At 41.7% G+C, this 21,662-nt stretch overlaps 1 protein-coding gene across 4 annotated transcripts in view; it reads left to right on the top strand.

The window, feature by feature from the left end:
- LOC108702629 (cadherin-like protein 26) overlaps nucleotides 1-4,369 on the top strand; it is a 50,338-nt gene extending 45,969 nt beyond the window's left edge. For 3 of the 4 annotated variants that reach the window (XM_018238224.2, XM_041579182.1, XM_018238225.2), the window contains 6 exons: nucleotides 12-86; nucleotides 234-290; nucleotides 396-473; nucleotides 1,202-1,258; nucleotides 1,394-1,513; nucleotides 3,500-4,369. In XM_018238224.2, the coding sequence (XP_018093713.1) occupies nucleotides 12-86; nucleotides 234-290; nucleotides 396-473; nucleotides 1,202-1,258; nucleotides 1,394-1,513; nucleotides 3,500-3,727 (615 nt within the window). In that variant the 3' untranslated portion in view covers nucleotides 3,728-4,369. The remainder of the gene's footprint in view (nucleotides 1-11; nucleotides 87-233; nucleotides 291-395; nucleotides 474-1,201; nucleotides 1,259-1,393; nucleotides 1,514-3,499) is intronic. The other variant, XM_041579181.1, reaches the window with a different exon arrangement.
- Nucleotides 4,370-21,662: the final 17,293 nt, after the last annotated feature.

Here is a 21,662-nt window from a genome sequence, read left to right as displayed (position 1 = left end):
GATTTTTTTAGGGTGAGGGAAGCATGGCAGCAGCAGGAGAAGAGATTGATGCCGTGTTTCACCGATCAAGCACCAGAAAGTACTCAGTAAGTGACTGCCACTAACTGGGGTGAAACCTACTTGTACCCCAACAGACAGATTATTATACAGAACTTTGATGAAGGAATTACCATACTGATATATAGGTCATATTTTAGCACTTTTCTCTAACTCCTTGTTTCTACCTGTTTTAGGCCCCAGCTGTGATGATGGTAAAAAAAAACATGCTTGCCCATTCCAATACCCAACAGGTACAATTTCCACCTACATTTGATACTCAGTGTTTGGGTTGTACTTGGTGGGCTCTATACCTCCATCATATTGGGGACATCATGAAAATCTCTTTTTATCTACAGTATCAGTTTCATAGGCAGCGGTCACTAAGGCAAACGACTGGGACACCCAAAAACCGATCTTCAGTCAGACGGCACTCGGTGAGTCAAACCCTGGAGGAGTAATAACAAGATGTTTAGCTCTATGAGTGTCTCATACATGACATGTCCAATTGCTAAACACACAACCCTTATTCTTGGGTATTATTTGGCTTTGGGATATACATTGCACTGGCAGAGGGGCAAAAGCAACTAGGCTTTTAGGTCGTCAGGCTTTTTGATTCAAGCCCAACTTGGAGCTCAATCCTTTGTTTGGGGCCCATTTAGCTCAAACCTCTAAATGTTGATCTCCATGTTATGCTTCCAGGAGTATCTAGAACAGTGATCCACAACCAGTAGCTCGTGAGCAACAAGTTGCTCTCCAACTCCTTGGATGTTGCTCGCAGCAGCCTCAAAGCAAGTGCTTTTATTTGAATTCCAGGCTTTGAAGCACATTTTATTTGCATAAAAACGTAGTATAGTGCTTAGTAGAGCCTCCTGTAGGCTGCTAGTCCACATACGGGGGACCAAATAACCAATTACAGCCTTATTTGGCACCCAAGGGTCTTTTTCATGCTTGTGTTGCTCCCCAACTCCTTTTACAATTGAATGTGGCTCACAGGTAAAGAAGGTAGGGGACCCTGATCTAGAATAACAAATAGTCATTGTCCCAAATCTCACTCTAACTGCCTTTAGGCTAAGCCAACTTTAGAATGAAACCTACATTTGGATAGAACTTGGCCTCCCCTGCTATTCTCTGTGATAGAAAAGTTATTTTCTTTCCTTTACAGAGTTTCCATGGGGAAAGAAGGGAAAGAAGGGCAAGCAGCCACACGTTGAGGCATATGGTAAGTGACTTATTTTAGGGCTAGTGGGAATTTTAACGTGCAGTAATTGGATCACCCCTAGGTCTTGAAAAAATCATGTATCAGACTGGGGACTTCTGTGTAATTGTTATTTATCTGAACTCTAATTTGGTACAGGCTGGGGCAGGACAACGTCGCTCTACTGCAACCAATTCCAGCTCCATACGCAATGACGCAATCAATTCCAGCTTCAGAAGGTCCTATCATTCCAGAATCTTGGAAAGTTTAATAAAGCAGGTACAGTTAAGGATAATATCATAGTTTCTATGGTCTTGGTCTTTGTTATTGATCTATCCTCAACTCCTTGTAATTGCTTCTTCTCATTTGCTGTCCATTTTTCCTGTTGTCTGTTCAATGGTTCTTCGATACAATAATTACAGACTTTCATAGATAGCTCCTCTGTCTTCTTGTTCTGAACTGAAGATCAGCTTCATGTATATAGATCTAAATGCAAATACACAGAGAAGGAATGTCCTGGGCACACAATAAGCTATACCCTCATACAGTACTGTCTAAGGGAAACAATATGGCTCTTCCTTCCCATATGTATAAATACAAATATACAGAGAAGGAATGTTCTGGGCACACAATAAGCGATACTCTCATACTGTACTGTCTAAGGGAAACCATATTGCATCTCCCTTCCATATGTATAAATACAAATATACAGAGAAGGAATGTTCTGGGCACACAATAAGCTATACCCTCATACTGTACTGTCTAAGGGAAACAATATGGCACCTCCTTCCCATATGTATAAATACAAATATACAGAGAAGGAATGTTCTGGGCACACAATAAGCTATACCCTCATACTTCACTATCCCAAGGAAATCAAATTAGTGTAACCCTCCCATATGTATAAATTCAAATATACCCATATAATTGTTCTGGGCACAATATAAGCTTTACAATCCCTTGCCTTTTGTTCCTGACACCACTCAATAAATGATAAAGTTGTGGAAGATGCTGCTGATATTCACTGCTGAAGAGGCTGCAGGAATCACTTTGTATCTGGGGTTGCAGACACGTTATAAGGACAATATTATTTTGACTTCGCAAGGAAACTGAACATGTCACTCAGATGACCCCGCTCAGGGCTCAGGCAATCAGATTACACCTCTCACTGTATCAGCTGTGCCAGGACTTCTTGCCCCTTGGCTGATACCTTTCATTGTGATTTCACATTTGTTCTGCATCGTTACTCTCTGTTCAGCGGCCAGGAACAGCGACTTCCATAGAATGACGCACACACCATGGCCTCAAATAAGTTTCAGGATCCTATGCCAATAGCTGACATAATACCACTTTGTGCCTGCAGTTATATTAATACAGTAGCCTTACTGGTAAGAGGTCTCACGGGCACACTCAACATTACAGGGTACAATCCAATCCTCAGTACAAGTTATCCAGAATGCTGGACCTGGGGTTTTCCAAATAATGGATTTTTCCATAATTTGGATCTTCATACCTTAAGTCTACTAGAAAATCATGTAAACATAAAAAAAATACCAATAGGCTGGTTTTGCTTCCAGTAAGGATGAAATATATCTTGGTTTGGATCAAGTACAAGCTACTGTTTTATTATTACAGAGAACACGGAAATCATTTTTAAAAAATTTGGATTATTTAATTATAAGGGAGTCTATAGGAGACGACCTTTCTGTAATTCGGAGCTTTCTGGATAACGGATCCCATACCTGTGCTAAGGAGGGATTCAGTACCTACCTGTTTTATAGTTTAAAGAAACAGAGTTGCTCTTCCATGGGACAGTTTATTGTTATGTACAGTTTGTTTCTTTAAAAGGGAAAATATTGAAACTTTCATAAACGGATGAACGTAGTATAATCTTTTCCTCAAGCTTTTTCACTTAAGATGGTGAGGTTTTCTGTAATCTGCCATCCATGTTTTTAGCAGTGCAACAAAAGTTAGATTTAGATGGTGGCTGATTTGCAGGCACTTCATGTCTGAGCTAATTAAAAATTATTCAGGGTCAAATAACCCAAAAGCAAGGCAGCAGACCATTGTCTTAAAGCATAATGTCAGAACAGGTGGTGGTCAACCATGTGACATGGACTCTACCAAATTGTTTCAACTCCTGTGAATTGTCAATGACTGAATTATGAGGGATACAGGATGAAGTACAAGATACTCCTATCAAGCTTGAAGTTTTGTTGAAGCCTCATGTTGTCATTGATCAACCTCTCTCTTTCTTTTGAACAGAAACTTGATTCCTATGTGGATGATGAACTAGTCACCTACAAGCCTCGGGTGTATATGTTGGAAGGTGACCTTTCCCCAGCACCTTCTCTGGAGGCCATCAGCATAGGAAGCAGCAGCATTACGTTAGAGAGACTGGAGAACCTTGATTCCAAGTTCAACATTCTGGAGAATATATGTGCAAAACAAATGCATCAGGGATTCATGGAAGAACACTCTATGTTGCAGTAATGGGTACTTTATGTGGTTGGTGAAATGCAAACTGGAGGCTAGGAACATCACCTTAAGTTTGTAGATCTGTGCTCAGGGACATTATGACTTGAATTCTCCACTTGCTCCTACAACAACAGGATGATGAACGCCTTTTCAAATCATTTGTCATTTTACTGGGCTTCAAGTTGAACAATGTTACAGATTCCATGAATCAAAAAACATAGAACAACAATGACTTACATGTCATACTCCCTTTCAATACATCTTTCACCTCTACTAAACAAGGATAATCAGAAGGAACACTGATGCATTCTTGATTTAAATGAGATCGGGTGGAACATTTATGATAAGGAAGGCATTGTGCAAAGTGCAAGAGATGGGTGCAGTGTGCCATGTTCTTGAAACTTGCACCCACCTTCCTCACTAGATGAATTGCTATAGGTCCTAGTACTCTGTGCATTATTCAGACATAGAAGATAGGAAGATGCAGTGGACACAAGCCCATTACTTACCACCTGCCACATGGCAGGACTGCCCTGCACTTGTTAATGCTGCACTCACTAATGCTGCACTTTCTGATGCTGCACTCTATGGGGCAAATTCACTAAAGGACGAAGCGCCTAACGCTAGCGCATTTTTGTTAATTCGCCGATTCACTAACACACGCTGGCGTAAATTCGCTAGTTTTACTTCGCACCCTTACGCCTGGCGAATTTGCGCAACGGACGTAACTACGCAAATTCACTAACGCGCGAATTATTCTGAACGCTACCTTTTACGCCAGACTTCCTTCGCCACCTCAGACCATGTGAAGTGCAATAGAGTAGATAGGGATTGCTTCCAACAAAGTTAAAAAATTTTAGAAGTCCCAAAAAACGCTGGGTGATAGGCTGAAAAAGATCGAAAATTTTTTTGGGCCTACCCTCCTTCCCCCCTTCATTTCCTAACTCATGGCACCTTAACTATACAGTAGGCACATGTGTAGGGCAAAATAAAAATGTTATTTACTGTTTTGAAGGTTTCCCAGGCTTGTGTAATGATGCTACATAGACCTCCATTGTAACTTCAATTTGCCGCGTATGCAAATTAAGCATCGCTAGCGTAACTTCGATTTGCTTGGCGAATTAACGCTAGCGCAACTTCGCAACCTTACACTTCCCCTGAGCGCAACTTCGGATTTTAGTGAATTTGGGTAGCGCTGGCGAAAATACGCCTGGCGAAGTGCGGCGAAGCGGACGCTGGCGCAACTACGAATCTTAGTGAATTTGCCCCAATATCTCAGGTCTGATTTCCTCAGGTCAGACTCCAGACCACTTTTGCACCCCATTCAGTGTAAATGACCCTTCTATAATTCCTGTTTTTTAACCATAGAAACTTACGTTTATGGTTTTCTACCTCATTTTATTGTAAAATGTTAAAAAAAACAATATTAACTTTTTCTGTTTTATCACATTCTCCCAGGAGCAAAACTGCCCTATTTATCAGGTTGTTACATGTTCTTATGGGTAATTGCTAATAATCTAAATTTTGTATAAAATTTCTGGGCAAAATCATCGCTATAATGTTTGGGGAAAAAATACCTGTTTGCTGCAGAAATGTCTGCAAGGTATTCGGTGAATAGTCCCTTCCTTGGAAATTTCTTTTTTATGTTGATAGTAAAAATCTGCAAAATATGTTCAGTTTAGATTGCACTGTTTGATAAATAAAAGCAAATGCTACGAAAGGAGAAGCCTATAATTTTTTTAAATGGGACAGGTACAGTACGTGGTCTATAAGGCTGTCTAAAGATGACCCTACATATGTAATAAGTGAGCTACGCCAGTGTCATCTGTAGGGTAAGCCTGTGCTGACGAGCAGGGTCGGAACTAGGGGTAGGCAGAAGAGGCACGTGCCTAGGACGCAGAGGTGGGGATATACCTCTTCCCTCACTTACCTCTAGTCCTGACCCTTATCCTCTCACTGGCCTCTCCTCTTCTTTCTTCCCCCCCTCTCGCGGCACTCTCATGCCTCGGGGCCGGTATTACAAATTTGTAATTCCCTTGGCCTGTCCCCAATTTGCTCAAAATTTAACTTTCCTCCGCCTTCTGCCCATCGCGTGATGTGGCCCCACCCCTTTTTATGTCATAGTCCGCCCCTTTTGTTCCCCCCCCCACCGGCCGGTGGAAATTTTATGAAAAGGTGGCAACCCTAGTGTGGGCCCCAGAGGTGTGGGGACCCCTGGGGTAGCAGCCCGGTGGGCCTCACACACCCCAGTCTGACCCTGGCAGGCAGACTCCAGTATGGTGGGATCTCGGACAGACTGGAGATATACCAGAGCTATCTTTAGGGGGTTCCAAATAAGACTGTCCAGTATCACACACACAGAGGCACTACAAAGCAGCAGTGCTAGGAAGAAGGAGTGGGGATAGAGCACAGTAACTGTTTTTATCACTGTAGCCCAACCTGTAGCCTTGTAGTTGAAACAGCTTAAAGGAGAAGGAATGGTTAAAACTAAGTAAGCCTTATCAGAAAGGTACTAGTTAACCCTGAAAATAATGCTGCTCTGAGTCCTCTGTCAACAGAAACACAGCATTTCGTTCCTTCTATTGTGTACTCATGGGCTTCTGTATCAGACTTCCTGCCTTCAGCTTAAACCTCCAGGGCTTGGGCTTGAGCATGCTCAGTTTGCTCCTCTCTCCCCTCCCTGATGTAATCTGAGCTCAGAGCTATGTGTGAGCAGGGAGAGACTCAGACAGGAAGTGATGTCACACCAAGCAGCTGCTATCCTAAACAAACAGTGAGAGCTTCTAGAGCTTTTTACTCCGGTATGGTAAAACATTCTATAGAATAAATATACAGTAGAACCCCCATTTTACGTCCCCTGATTTTACATTGTTTTGTGTTCCCACTTGTATATTATGCATAATACATTTCCCTGATTTTACATTTTTTTTTACATCGTTTTTTTCTGGTCCCCTGAAAAACGTAAAATGGGGGTTCTACTATAGTATTCTAGCTTGGCAATAAAATGCCTCCATAGCTTTCCTTCTCCTTTAAGGGCCCTATAAATTGTCTTGCCCTGTAGGGTGCGCCACTACTCTGGAGATGACAGCTCTATAAATATTGTTTTTATACCTTCACGGGTGCCAAAAAAACGATCAGCGTTTGAATGGAGAACCTCTGTAGAGACAAAGGCAGTGACAAGCTTCAAGCCAAGCCCTTCGGAAACCATAGAACAAAATGAAACATTGCAGGTGATAAATTGTTACACAAATTATTTTGACTGGCTGTCACTTTTCATTATGTCGAGCTCAGCCTCGTACCACAAAGAGCTAATGTTGTTTGAACATCCTGCAAATGCTCTTGTTTGAAGGGATAATTCCGCAGTGCCGGGATATAGTCAGAAAGAAACTAGGCCAACGTTGTCCAGAACAAACCACCTGATCTGCTGCTTCTTGATACATCTTTATCTTTGGAGAGTCAATAATGGAAGTGTCAGGGATTGTGACAGAAGTGTGCTAAGCTGTGGATTCATGGAGATGAGTTGATAACAGGCTGTTAGCATATTATTAATGTAGGAAGCAACGGTGCTGACATGAAAAGTCTGCTGAAAAACTCTTCTTAACGTTCAAGTGAGACTTGGATTAAAGGTTTTGGGAGAAATAGAAATGCAAAGCTACCCTGGCTAGTTGCATGGCATTTTTCAATATACATCTGGAAACCCATTATCCAGAAAGATCCAAATTATGGAAAGACCTAGGTCCTGAGCATTCTGTATAATAGGTCCCATACCTGTACTGCTTTCCGTGCAGTCATGTAGCATGCATCTAAATTGATCTAGCCTTGCAGCATAAGGCTTCACCATATACATGAACTAAATTCTTAGTACAGATATGGGACTTGTTATCCAGAATTCTCGGACCTGGGGCTTTCCTGAACATGGACGTTTCTGTAATTTTGACCTTCATACCTTAAATCTACTAGAAAATCATGGAAACATTAAACAATCCCAATCGTTTGGTTTTGCTTCCAATAAGGATTAATTATATCTTAGTTTGGGTGAAGTACAAGGTACCGTTTATTATTACAGAAAAAAAGAAATCATTTTTAGAAATTTGGATTATTTGAATAAAATGGAGTCAATCACTATGACTCACAGCAAAGGATTCTGGGTGCTGACAATCTGCCTTCTTTACATTTTTCACACGTTCAATTGCACAACTTGACTGATTGCTGTCATGAGCCTTGGAGTTTATTTTCCATGAAGCGTTTCATCACAGAGTTCCCCTGGAATTCCTCAAGTGCATCGGAACTCAAGCTTTCTCCTGTGCCGAGTGCTCAGGGGACTTAACGTTGATTTTCTGAGCAATGTTTTCAGCCAAAGCTGATGAAGGTTTATACTCTAAACACAAGCATCTCACCAAGCTGGAAAACGCAGTCCCTGGGATTTAAATGTATACTTGAAAGAACAGCGAAATCACCAAAAATCAGCAGCGAGGAAATCCTGAGTGTGATTTTCTCCCATTTCAATGCATTCGGCAGTCGCAAATGCAAAGTTTCGTCCCGGGCGTCGAATGCTGGCGACTTTCCGCTAGCGTTACTTTGGCTGTGCGAGCATTTCATAGCGAAGTTGCGCTAGCATTCATTTGTGCCTAGCAAAACTTCGGTAGTGATCTTTCGCTTAGGTCAATTTGCATAGGGCGGGAAATTTAAAGTTGTATGGACGTCTTTGTTTTAAATGTTGTTGCAAATGGTTTAAGTGACCGGTTTTTATTAACATGTCCAGAACCTTAATAAAGACAAGAGAGTTAGTATAATGCCCTACACATGAGGCCACTGTAAAATGAATGTTCCATATGTTATAAAATGTGTGGAGTAAACCGGTTAACCAAAAAAAGTCAGGACTTTTGCAGCCAATCCCGCTTAAAAAAGGAAAAGTCCCCAGCGTTTTTTGAACTTTAATGCATGGCCTGCACCCGGGCCCGGAGATGGGGTATGTTACTGCCCAGAATGTTTTGGGCGTTGCTTCATTTATTTGGGCGTTCCTCTTCATTTATTATATGTTGCACCAGTCCTTACACCAGAGGAGCTTACAATCTAATTTCTCCCTTGCAGTGTTTGCCAGTGATAGAAGTTGGCTACAGGTGTAGCATGTTCCTTTGTTATTAAAGCCATAACATATTGAGATGAACTGATATCTGAAAGGGGGTGGAATTCAAACATTCAATTGTTACTCTTTCCCCAACATGTGTTGGAAGCCTTTATTTCCCAGACAGTACCTTAATTAAATATAAGTCATGTCTGCAAATATTCTCTCTCCACTTATCACATTTCACAGCTCGCTGCTAGGAGACTGGAGACTGGGACACATTCATTTGTCCTTACCGTTTTCGGCATTTATTTGCAGGTGCACACTGGGTTAAAGCGATAACTGTTCTCTCTTTGCAAAGTATCTTGTGCAAGATGTAAATTACTTTTAATGTGTAAGCCAGCCCTAATTGTAAATGTTATTGAAGTGATGAATGCTTTAATCTGTGTATGGAACAGAAGAATGGGAAAAAAACAGTTGCAGAAGGCTGTAAATACCTTTATATGTTCCCAGGTCATCATGGAAGCATGCTAAAGCCTAGAAGGGATTAATAAAGCAATCGTTTTCTCTATATAACCTGTAATAACCAGTCCTATGTTTGGAATTTGATCCCACTGGATTACATACTCACAGATTGTTATCTTTTTGACACCAGAGGGGTTAATAGCTAAAAATTATGTTAACACTTTACTAGACCTAGTAGAAAAGACTGTAAAACATGCAGCCTCTATAATGATCACTGAACAGTGACAAGGCCAAAGCAGATACTGGTTTGTATTGCAGGTTCTATTTGCACCTCTTCTGTTGCACAATGGCTGATTGTAGTCTAGTGGGAAACTAGCAATAAATGCCCATTTATTAGGCACCAATGATATGGGAAGAATAGGGTGTGGCAGAGAGAGGGCAAAGTTTACAGTGTAGACAAGGCATGGAGGTCAGGGAGGAGCAAGGAGAAGGTAGAGAGTCCACAGTCATGGTCAAGACATGATAATCAAGGAATGAGCTACAGAGGCCAAGGAAATGGGAAGGAGCAAGGAGAAGGCAGAAAGACCACAGAGATAGGAGAAGATTGGGAGGCCATGGAGATCGGAAGAGGAGGTGTAGCATCCATAGAGATTGAGAAGTAGTGGAGAGCCACAAGTAAGTTCATGAAGATGGTGAAGGAGCAGAGAGGAGACAGATTAGGCACATACATGGGTGAAGGAGCAAGGAGATGGAGAGTCAGCACTGAGATGAGTGAAAGAATGGGGAGATGGCTTGGAGAGCACAGAATTAGAGGAGTTAGTGTAGATGGAATAGAGATTGGGGAAGGAGTGGGTGGCATAAGAGAGCACAAAGAAAACTGCTGGCACATAGGGTAAAGCTGACAGGGTGAACCCTTGCTTTAAGTTTGCATTCTGCAATAAACTTAAAAAGTTGGCCAGATCTCGATTGGATGGGACTAAAAATCCTGTCGGATCGCGGTCGCATCTGTTCGTTGATGCGGTCCCATGATCCGACCGCCCGTAAAGCCACCGTAGGATCCGATCGTTGGGCTCTAGGGCCCACGATCGGATCTGCCCGATATTGCCCACCACAAGGTGGGCATATCGGGAAGAGATCCGCTCATTTGGCGACACCAAACGAGCGGATCTCTCCGTGTATGGCCACCTTAAGTTGTATTAGTAACCGCCCGACTATAGTGACTGGTCTTTAGTTTAAATTCGCTAATGGAATCTCGCTGACATTATTATGGGGACAGGGAATTGCTCTGCATAAATCACAGAAAGTCTCATTCTGTTAACAGTTTCCTGCTGACAATGTTCAAGTTGGATCTCGTACCTTTATAGCAGAGAAAGGTATTTTATTTCTGATAAAGAATCCCATGTAGCTGGTTAAGCAAATGCACTGCAGTCACTCAAAGGTGCTCAAGGCAGTTTGTATCATGGGAAAGTCTGTACATCATGTATTGCCCAATATACCTGTGAGAAACATTGGGTTTTGAGGGAGGGAACGTTCAGGGAGGAAACCCATGCTACATAGTTACATACAGACACAGCAAATGTTCGTCATACAGAACATCGTGGCAGACAATCGTGCAACAAGTCACATTGATCGCATCAAAAAAGACATGATAATGATCTACATGATGGGACATGTGAGATATGGTGAGCCATTTGATCTGAATGTCAAGATGAGCCTTGCTCCATACGTAATTAAGCTTGATAATATATTTTGTCCTTGTTTGTTTGATATTTAGACCAATAGGATTATCCCTGAAATGGAGACAACATAACATAAAGTAAAGTTGATGAATGAGTGGGATCTTCTCCTTTTTGCCCTGTGCTTCACATATTTATTCCTAGTAGAATGTTGAGAGGAGACACCAGTGGTGCACATGCTTCTAGACTGAGTATTGGTCAATCAAGTAGTGATGGCCAAATCTGGGAGAAAATTTGCGTAACGCATTGAAGTCAATGGGCGTCAAAATTATTTTGACAAGCACCAATTTTTGACACAACAGTTTTTATAAGCACAACTATTTTGCCCAAATGTGTTAAAGTCAATGGACGTTTCGAATAATTTTGATGCATGACAATTTTTATGTGGACGATTTTGACGTGCAACAATTAATTTATGTCGCAACGGATTTTTCTCCGGTGGATTTTTGACCCAGTTTCGTGAAAACATTCATGGGCGTGTTGAAAAGCAAAATATTCGCTGCAAATACGCTGGAACCCTGGATCAACCCATTTCCAGGATATTCATCTAATATATTTAATAGAAATGCCAGTCGGTCGTTCAGATCCCTAACATCCAAACATTTTTTAAAAATCCAGGCCATAGGAATTCACGTTCTGTAGGATCTTTTAGCTTTTCAAATTGCTGCCCATGGTCAGATCTAAAAGCAGGAGAACATGGATACAAATTCCCACACTCAATCTGCATGGCTGTAACATCATGATAAATGAAGCTTGGCTGAAAGCGTTTGATTTCAGTTGTAGTTCTGGTGCCTTCCTTATTGGGAAGAAGATGCATCATGTTGAGGTGTGAAGACTTTGTGAATGATGAAAGACAAAAGAACCACTTTGAATTATCTATGTGCTTTCATGCAGTGGTGGGAACAGCTTTGTGCTGCATCCAAAAGCCATTCTTTGGGGGTCGAAGCTGAGTTTAGCCTCTCTGGCCAAAATTCTGTTTCCCAGCCAGCTTACTCTTTAGTGTCTACTCAAAACACTATGACCAGAGGCTCCATTGTTGCAGTGACACTATCCCTTTAAGAAGCTAAGAAGCTTGTGGGCTGAACCCCACCCACTGTTGTTTTTCACATTCACAGCAATGCTGTCTGTAGGTGGCTGTACAGGTATGGGACCTGTTATTCAGAATGCTTGGGACCTGGGGTTTCTGGATAAGGGATCTTTCTGTAATTAGAATCTTCATACATTAAGGGGCAAATTTACCTAGGGTCGAATATTGAGGGTTAATCAGGTCCGGACTGAGAATTAAAATAGGCCCTGGCATTTCAGGTACACAGAGGCCCAATCAGCCCACATAGAGGCCCAAATAGCTTCCACCAGCCCACTAAATACTGACTTTCTATGGGACCTTACAGCAGCCCCTCTGGCATTTGCCAGAACCCACAGATTGCCAGTCCGGGCCTGGGGTTAATTAACCCTCAATATTCGACTGCTGAATTAAAATCCTTCGACCTCGAATATCGAAGTCGAAGGATTTAGCGCAATTCGTTCAATCGAAGGAATAATCGTTAGATTGAACGATTAAATCCTTCGAATAGAACAATTCAAAGGATTTTAATCCATCGATCGAAGGATTATTCTTCGATCAAAAAATTGATAGGAAGCCTATGGGGACCTTCCCCATAGGCTAACATTGGCCTCGGTAGGTTTTAAGTGGCGAACTAGGGGGTCGAAGTTTTTTTTAAAGAGACAGTACTTCGACTATCTAATGGTCGAATAGTCGAACGATTTTTAGTTCGATTTGAAGTCGAAGGTCGAAGTCAAAGGTTGAAGTAGACCATTTGATGGTCAAAGTAGCCAAAAAAACACTTCAAAATTCTAAGTATTTTTTCTCTATTCCTTCACTCGAGCTAAGTGACAAGGGCCCCCAAGTCTACCAGAAAATCATGTAAACATTGAATATACCCAATAGGCTGGTTCTGCTTCCAATAAGGATTAATTATATCTTAGTTTGGATCATGTACAAATAGAAAAAGGAAATCATTTTTAAAAATGTGAATTATTTGGATAAAATGGCGTCTACGGGAGAAGGCATTTACGTAATTCAGAGCGTTCTGGATAATGGGTTTCCAGATTTCTAAATGTTAGGGGAAAATAGAGGCTTATCTATGGCAGAAGACACAATTTATTTCCTTGCTAATGCCCAGAACAGTTGATTTACGTTTTGGAATCTTCAGTATTAAACATAAATAAAGGGATATTAGATATTCACTGGGAGTTTTGACGAAATACACAGTTATAAGGATCAAGATCTTGTTTCTCCAAGACTTTACCAGCTGTCTCCTGCCGGCCGGGAAAACAACATATTTCTCTCTTTTTTTTTCCCCCCTTTGTTGTTGGAGACACAAAGCTGTGTGTATTTCTCCCCTGAAGAACTTTACAAACATTTGCAAGATGTCAGGGATAATTAGACTAAAGAGTAAATGTAGTACCCAGCGTAAAAGACTGTGTGTTTTGTACAGATCAAAAAGCATCTGTTGCTTACAAGTGAAAACCGGAGAAATATTCTGCTTGAAAATGCACCCCAGAGTTCTGACTCACTGAAAAGTAAACTTTCAAAGAGATGAGTTTTGGGCAGAATGAAGGCAAAATATACATAGCGTTGATTGGGTATAAGACATGGAAGATAGAACAGCAATAAAACATGAGCATATTGCAGATGGGGGAATCATTTAATAAGGGGATATTCTTTTCAAAATAATATTTTGGGGTAACTGACTACAGTTGTATGAGATAACCCTACTACACACTGAAGTTTTTGTTTGAAAGATGATGTTTGCACTGTGTGTACCAGAGATGATCATGATGATTGTGAAGCATGGGAGATATGAACACGCATTTACACAAAATCACACTTGCACTCACACTTGCACTCACTCTGTCCCATGTCTCCTCCTACTCCTGCACTTTTTAAATTAAGAATATAATTAATAGCTATATCTACATATCTCTAGCTCTAGCTCTCTCTCTATCATATATCAATTTATCTGCTCAGTATAGCTATATCTACATCTCTCTCATATCTATTTATCTCTCTTCATATCTATCTATCTATCTATCTATCTATCTATCTATCTATCTATCTATCTATCTATCTATCTATCTATCTATCTATCTATCATCTACAGTATCTATCTATCTATCTATCTATCTATCTATCTATCTATCTATCTATCTATCTATCTATCTATCTATCTATCTATCTATCTATCTATCTATCTATCTATCATCTATCTACAGTATCTCTCTCTCTCTCTCTCTCTCTCTCTCTCTCTCTCTATCTATCTATCTATCACATCTATCTATCTGTCTATCTGTCTATCTGTCTGTCTGTCTGTCTGTCTGTCTGTCTGTCTCTCTCTCTCTCTCTCTCTCTCTCTCTCTCTCTCTCTCTCTCTATCTATCTATCTATCTATCATCTATCTATCTATCATCACCATCTATTTCTCTGTAGATTCAGTGCATATAATTTGCCACCACTGTTGCCTGCATTAGTCAGTGATATGAGCTCTTTCCTACCTCTGGTCTGTGCTAGTGTCAGTGGCCATTATGAATGTGGCTAGTAATGGCACGTATTTTCTACTACAAAGGTTTTTTTTTTCAAACAGAAAGGCCAGAGAGATTAAGTGAGGGCAGTGCATGCAGCATGGCATCTCCCAGTAAGCTGGTGAATAACAATGGAAACCTGGCCAGAGATGTATCTGTATGAGAAGTGCTGGGCATGTTTCATGCTATTAGACCTGCTGCAGGGGGTTATTCTGTCAGTGGTCTCTGCTTCTTTAGCAAAACATTCATATTGTTTGGGATTAATTTTGTGTGGAGCTGCACTCCACTAGCCTTCCCTCCCCACCAACTTATATAGCTCCCTCCCTTGTTTATCCCATCAAGCTCGCTCTTCAGCCTGTCAAACAGCCATACGGCGGCCGCTCTACTCCCATTGATCAGTGCGGCTGTGGATTGCAGCCAAAGCACCGGCAAAGGAAATCAGACAGCTCTCTCCTTTCCCCAAAAACGTATCAACAAGTTTCCCGCTGAGCATTCGGCTTCAAACAAGAACAACTGTCTAAATGCCTTTTCCTCCTTAAAAATATACAAGAAAAGGGAAAAAAAAGTCTAAGTTTAAAGCACTTTCCTTGGAGACTGAATAGTGGGAATCCAGCAGAGCAGCTGGGATAAAGGGGAAGCTGATGTCTCACCCTGAGTCTGGAAATCACAACTGATACTTTTGCTTTCCAGCTGTTTATTCCACTTTTGGGCATGTTTAGAAGCCAGTGCCATCTATCACAACACCTTGTATTCCTATTATAAAGTGAGTCTAAAAAGATCCGGGAAGGTGTGTCCTACCACTCACATAGATTCAGAAATTAACATAAAAATGCCACAATAAAACATTTTCACGATGGCAAACAAAGTAGGAAAATATAGAAAAAAAAGGCAGAGGGCAGGAAAGCAGAGTTATAGAGCCAAAGAGCTTGCGCTTCAGTAAGTACGTTAGTACTGCTATCTGAGAGAAAAGGGAAGCAATATTTCATCCCTCATTTTGTGCTTTTATTGCAGTTAAACAGGGAAGGAAAATTGTAAAGGTAAATTTCATTCAAGTACTTAAACCCACATGCTGCTTGTTTTACTACTTTGCTGCCTTTTATCTCTCCACATCCTTTCACTGTTGAGCAGCAATAAAGAAATATTGGTCAATAAAGCATTTTGCCTGGAGAATTTGGCATACGCTACGATGCTGCCCGTCATGCTGCTCCGTAAAAACTTCTTGTGTTAATGGTCTTTATTGGCTGTGAAGGAAATGGCTTTGCCCATGCCCAGAATGAAGTGCCAACCATGTAAATTAATGCTCAGCAACAAAGATTTATGGGTGGGAGACCTGGGGATTGTGGGGGATTCTTGTGAAAATAACGGGCACAATCTCTAATTAAAAATATCAAGTAGCTCATTATTCAGGGACTATTCTTGCTGCATCGTGACATCATACCTCCCACCTCCTATCATTATCAAGCTCCTATCCCAGGTATGACATCATATTGCTAAATCAGGAGATCATATCATCATTTTTTTCTGCTTCAGATGATTCCACAATATAATATAACCATATAGCTGCATGCAGAATTCTACTGTGATGTCTGGGAATCATTCTCAAAATTGGAAGGAATAGAAATGATGTCATGCAAACCAGCTGTGATGTCATCAATTAGGAAAAGGGAAAAGGCCATAGTTCACGGCACCTATTTTGGTGAAAAGGGATCCATAAACATAAGTTAGATCATTGTATCACAAATGGGATGAGAACGAAAGCCAACATTATTACATCAACTCATTACTGATGATGACATCATTATTTAACACATTTGTATTGTAATGGTTATATAGATAACTGTATGCAACACTGTACACAAAATATGTCTGAAGATTATGGGGTTATGTAAGAAATGGCAATTTGCTCAGGTGCAGTAACACATAGCAACCAATCAGCATGTAGCATTTACTGGTCACCTGTTTAAAGGCAAATAACTTATTGGTTGCTAAATGTTACTGAACTTGGGCAAACTTAACAAATTTTATTTAATATGGGGGGGTTTGAGGGGATCTGTCTTCCGCAAAGCCTTAACCAATGTTTCTTAACCTTTTTCTCAAAACTAAGTTAAAGGGCAAGGAAAAACATTTTTTACTGACACTAGGAGCTGACAGCACATTTACTAGCTTTCGTTCTTCCCAGAGATGTACAAATTGTTTTCTCAATAAGTTCAATTACTATGTGACCCCAGAACCAACCGGTTACACTAGTTCTGCAATAATAAGTTCAAATTTTACAATATCATGGAGAAAAGCTGAGGCTGAGTTATACAGGGAACTCTGAGTATCATTCATGTATTATAAGGGATAATGTACCCCCTACTGTAAATGATAAGGATATTAGAAGTCACTGAGGGGTTATGTGACCATATAAAGTCACAAGGCTGCAGGCTGAGTTATACAGGGAACTCTGAGTATCACTCATGTATTATAAGGGATAATGTACCCCCTACTGTAAATGATAAGGATATTAGTAGTCACTGAGGGGTTCTGTGATCATATAAAGGCACAAGGCTGCAGGCTGAGTTATACAGGGAACTCCGAGTATCACTAATGTATTATAAAGGATAATATACCCCCTACTGTAAATCATAAGGATATTAGAAGTCACTGACAGGTTCTGTGTTTCCTGTTACAAACTGGACCATTTTTGACATATTTTTTAAATTTAAATTAGAGATGAATTTGTTTTTTGCATTTTATTCCTTTTATTAAATGGTCTCCTTTTGTTCTATATTTCTGTCTCCCCCTTTTCTTCTCCCGACGTCCGGCTGTTCTCCTTCCCGGCTCTCTGTTAAAACAATTAGTCAGCGGTTTCAGAGACTCTGACAGATTGCCTCATTTTCGACAGAAGACTTTCTCTGTCCTCCACCGCAAATAAACACAGGTGTTTATGGTATGGTGGGTGCACATCCAGTGTCGGACTGGCCTGGCGGGACCCCGGGAAAAAACCCGGTGGGTCCGACCCTTAATGGGCCTCCGCCGGGCCAGTCCCAGTCCCCTCTTCGGATCGGAATAGGAAAAAAAAGCAGCGCCCTCACTCAGGCGCACCGATGCGCATCATAGTCGGGGGACGGGGGTCGGAGGGGGCCCTGGACAATAGTCCCGGTGGGCCCCGGCCCCCCAGTCCGACCCTGTGCACATCTGTGCTGCTCTTAAGCCCAAAGCAAAGACTGAAAGTGGCAGAAAGGCGAGAAGGGATGGGGAAGGTGGGATTGCGTGAGTGTCTGTGGGAGGCAGGCCTGAATTTGTGGCGAGGCCACAAAGGCCCGGGCCTAGGGCAGCAGAATAATAGAGGCGGCATGCCGCCCAGCCGCTTACTGGGGAGCTCAGCTCCGGTGCAGGCGCGCATAGTACGTAAATGTGCCGCTGGCGCTGTGGGGTTTTTATACTTAAAAATACAAAGGACATATTATTATGTAACGATTGTTTGGTATTTTCTTTACAGTAGAACCTCTATTTTACTTATCTGGATTTTACGTTTTCCTGGAATTGGCACCGTTTTGACGCCACCCTCTGCGAAACATAAAATCAGGGTTCTACTATATATGTATATGCAAGTAAGTTGCAGGTAAAACTTAGTCCCTTTTTAAAATGTATACTGAAGCAATAGAATTCTTAATGAATCAGATGAAAATTGAGTGTAGGACTGGCCAGATATGGGATGACTGTGACGTAGTTGGCAAGCTTAAATATATTGCAATATATGGACAAACAATCCCTGTTTTGTTTAAAGGGTAAGGCATTTTTCAGTAGCAGTATGCACAAAATGTCTCTGTCTTAAATATATTGATAATGGGTTGAGTGCAGAGGATCTCTTGTATTTGTCTATATGTATATACTGTATAGAAAAAACAAAATCTTTCAGATCCGCACACAGTCAGTTGCCTGTTAGTTCGAGTACTCAGGTGCTGCTCCAAGGAACAAACATGGAATAAAAGATGTGATTTTGTAAACTTCCCAGGAGTGCGCTGCCTTGCTCTACGTTTATACTGTATATGTATATATATAGGTACCCACACTCTTACTCCTCAATCCATCTGCGGGTGCTTGGTCAAATGTCAGATGCATTTTTCAAAATGGACCATCCTCATATGTACAAACTTTAGAAAAAGGATGCATAGGAGATAAGTTAATTTAAGCCTTGTGGGCTGATCGTGTCCAGTCTATGTATCCATCTCAACTCAGCTTGTAGCAAAAGACATTCATGATCTCCTCCACGATTGGGTGCAGGAACAAAGTCTATTATCATGCTTCTCATGCAGTGGCGTTACTAGATGTTACTGGGCCCCACAGCAAAATAACTTAAGGGGCCTCCAAAATATCCAGTGGTTGCCCTGCATTACCAATATATATTAAAATTACTCATTAATAAGGGTCCCATGGGGCTCCCTATGCCTCCTGGGCCCACCTGCAGTCGCAGGGTCTGCTTCCTCTGTAGTTACGACCCTGTCCTCATGTCTTTTCTCGACAAAGTGTTGGGAGACCAGTGTGTCTCCATTTCCCTTAATGAGTGCAACACGTACGGCAGACCTATGGTTGGCCATTCTGTCTCTGAAAGTAGTGATGGTTTTATCAACATAGACCAAACCACAGGGGCATTTGATAATGTAGATGATGTATTTAGAGGTACAGGTCACTCTGTGGTTAATGGAAATGGGTTTCCCTGAGTGTGGATGTGGGAAAGAAGGACCAGAGAGCAATTGTCTGTAAGTGGTGCAGTCTCTGCAGCGGTAACATCCAGTTCTTGTGCTAGGGAGGGAAGTGGATGAGATGGATGATTGATAGCAGTGTGTTGGGTCAGTGATGACTGGTTGGTCTCTAAAGGTGGCCATAGACGCACAGATAATATCGTACGAAACGAATTTTCGTCCGATATTCGTTGCGTGTATGGTGGAAAAAGAGCCGACCGATATCGGCAGAAGACTTGGATATCGGTCGGCTCGTCGATCGGGTTGGACGGAAAATTTTGATCGGTTGCCTTTGAAGGGACCCAAACATCGCCCATTGTTAGTGCTGAATCGTCAGATACAGGTAGAATTCTATTGTTTCTTCCCGTATATCTACCTGTATATCTGACGATTTAGCTCTACACGTGTGTATTGAAACAAAACGATCTTTCTGGGAAAGATCTTTTCCAAGAAAGATCGTAATTGTTACGTCTATGGCCACCTTTAGATTCTGTCCTTAGGCTACCCTTGGTGGTTGTTTAAAGCATGGAGGTAATGTCTTATCCTTCTGTACAATTGACCAATGGTTATGGATAGCTTTGGTGAAAGTCTTGGTGCTTGGGGAGTATGTGGTGAGAAACGTCAGCTTGTCATCATTGCTTGTTGTATCGTTGCTATGGGTGGAGGCCAATAATTCCCTCTGTGTGAGGCTGGTGGCTCTCTGGTGACAGTCCATCAGTTCATGTTGAGGATACCCCCGTTGTCGGAATCGATCTGTGAGGTCATTCAGTTGCTGGTGGAGTAATCGTGGGTCAGAGTTATTTCTCACTGTGCGGATCATTTGAGAGTAGGGTATGCTTCTCAATAGGTGTAGTGGATGGCAGGAGGAGTGTAGTAGTAATGTGTTCCTGTCTGCACGGTATGGGGTTTACCTTGACGTGGTATGGCGGCTTATCAATTTCATGATCATAACTTTGTAACAAAAACCCTCTTTTTCTTTTTTTAGACAGGGGATTATTGTATTTAAATATGTTTTTATATGGCCTTAGGTGCACCCACAACCCTCCTTTTTTTAGCCCATATACTTGCCATAACATGGCTAATAACCACACTTACGGGTCCAACTAAAATATACAAATTTTTTTTTGTTTAGACTGATGTACATGTTTTTGGACTGGTGGATATTTGATTGGTTGCTGTATATGATCTACAGACCTATAACTCTTGTCCCCTATATAGAGTTGGACACTGTCACACAACAACAACACCCACACTCCTTTGGTTGGACCTAGTACAAATATACCCCTAACCATTTGCCGGGGGTTTGCCTAGTCTAGTATCCAGTGTGGTCATCCTCTAAGGGTCTCTTCCTACACCTCTGGCTAGTTTTTCCTAAGTCTTACATGTGGCACATTGTACCCGCTTATAGTATGGGCGTTTTTTATTTTACCAGCCCTGAAGGTTGTTTTGATAGTGTCGGACACACACACTAACCCTCCACACTGTAGCCTCTTTTGTGAGAGGTTTTCCAACGGTTTCGATTTCGATCACCCTGTCAAAAGTGGTTTTATTTTATTATACTACTGGCCCAAACATAAGCCCGGACACAGTCGGTCACATTCCCATCTCCTTTCCACCTCCACTTCTAGATCCTATCTTTTACCCCTACACATGCAGCCTGCGCTACTCTATACTTGCCTCTCTTCTCCGGGTCGTCTGTAACAGTTCTATACCTCTGATTGCCGGTTACCATAGTGTACCGGTTGCCATGTCCAGTTCCCCTAGTTACCTGCCACCAGCCTGCTCCCCGCACATGCACTCTCTGGCGCCCTCTATTCGCCTTACAACTGTCTATGGCTGATTGGACTGTGGCCCTACGCTGACATCTCAGTGCGCCGATTCCCCCGAGCTGAGCAACATCATCATCACCGATACCGGACATTTTGCAACAAGTGAAAGACGTGTCTATCTCCTACTAGCCACTGGATTTTCTACTGGTATGTTAGGACTGCCTGCTTCTTATTAACAAGCTCTTTACTAAAAGCGTTCCTGTAGTCTATGCTACGATTTATGCCCATACCCTGACGCCGAGTCCTGCGGCTCTATTCACAACACTGTGTTCCGCATTCATGTTACACAGCACAGATGTTTTATGAACTGTAACCACCTCACCTTTGAAGTGTTACGTTGTATATTATGTTTTGACACATTGTTTTCTCCTGAACTGAACTGACCCCTACAGAAAGCATTTTAGGACATCCTGCGGCTAAATACCGGTCCTTCCTGCGATGTCCTATACCTTCGTAATGGCGCATTGAGTGCTTTTACCGTTGCTCATCGTTCAAATCTGCATTCACACCTCTGTCCTGTACCCTCCCTTCTCAGCTGTCAGTCAT

This window comes from Xenopus laevis, chromosome 9_10S (genome assembly GCF_017654675.1).
Source record: "Xenopus laevis strain J_2021 chromosome 9_10S, Xenopus_laevis_v10.1, whole genome shotgun sequence".
Lineage (NCBI taxonomy): Eukaryota > Metazoa > Chordata > Amphibia > Anura > Pipidae > Xenopus > Xenopus laevis.
Note: the sequence above shows the minus strand (reverse complement) of the source record. Positions and strands in the feature narration are given on the sequence as shown.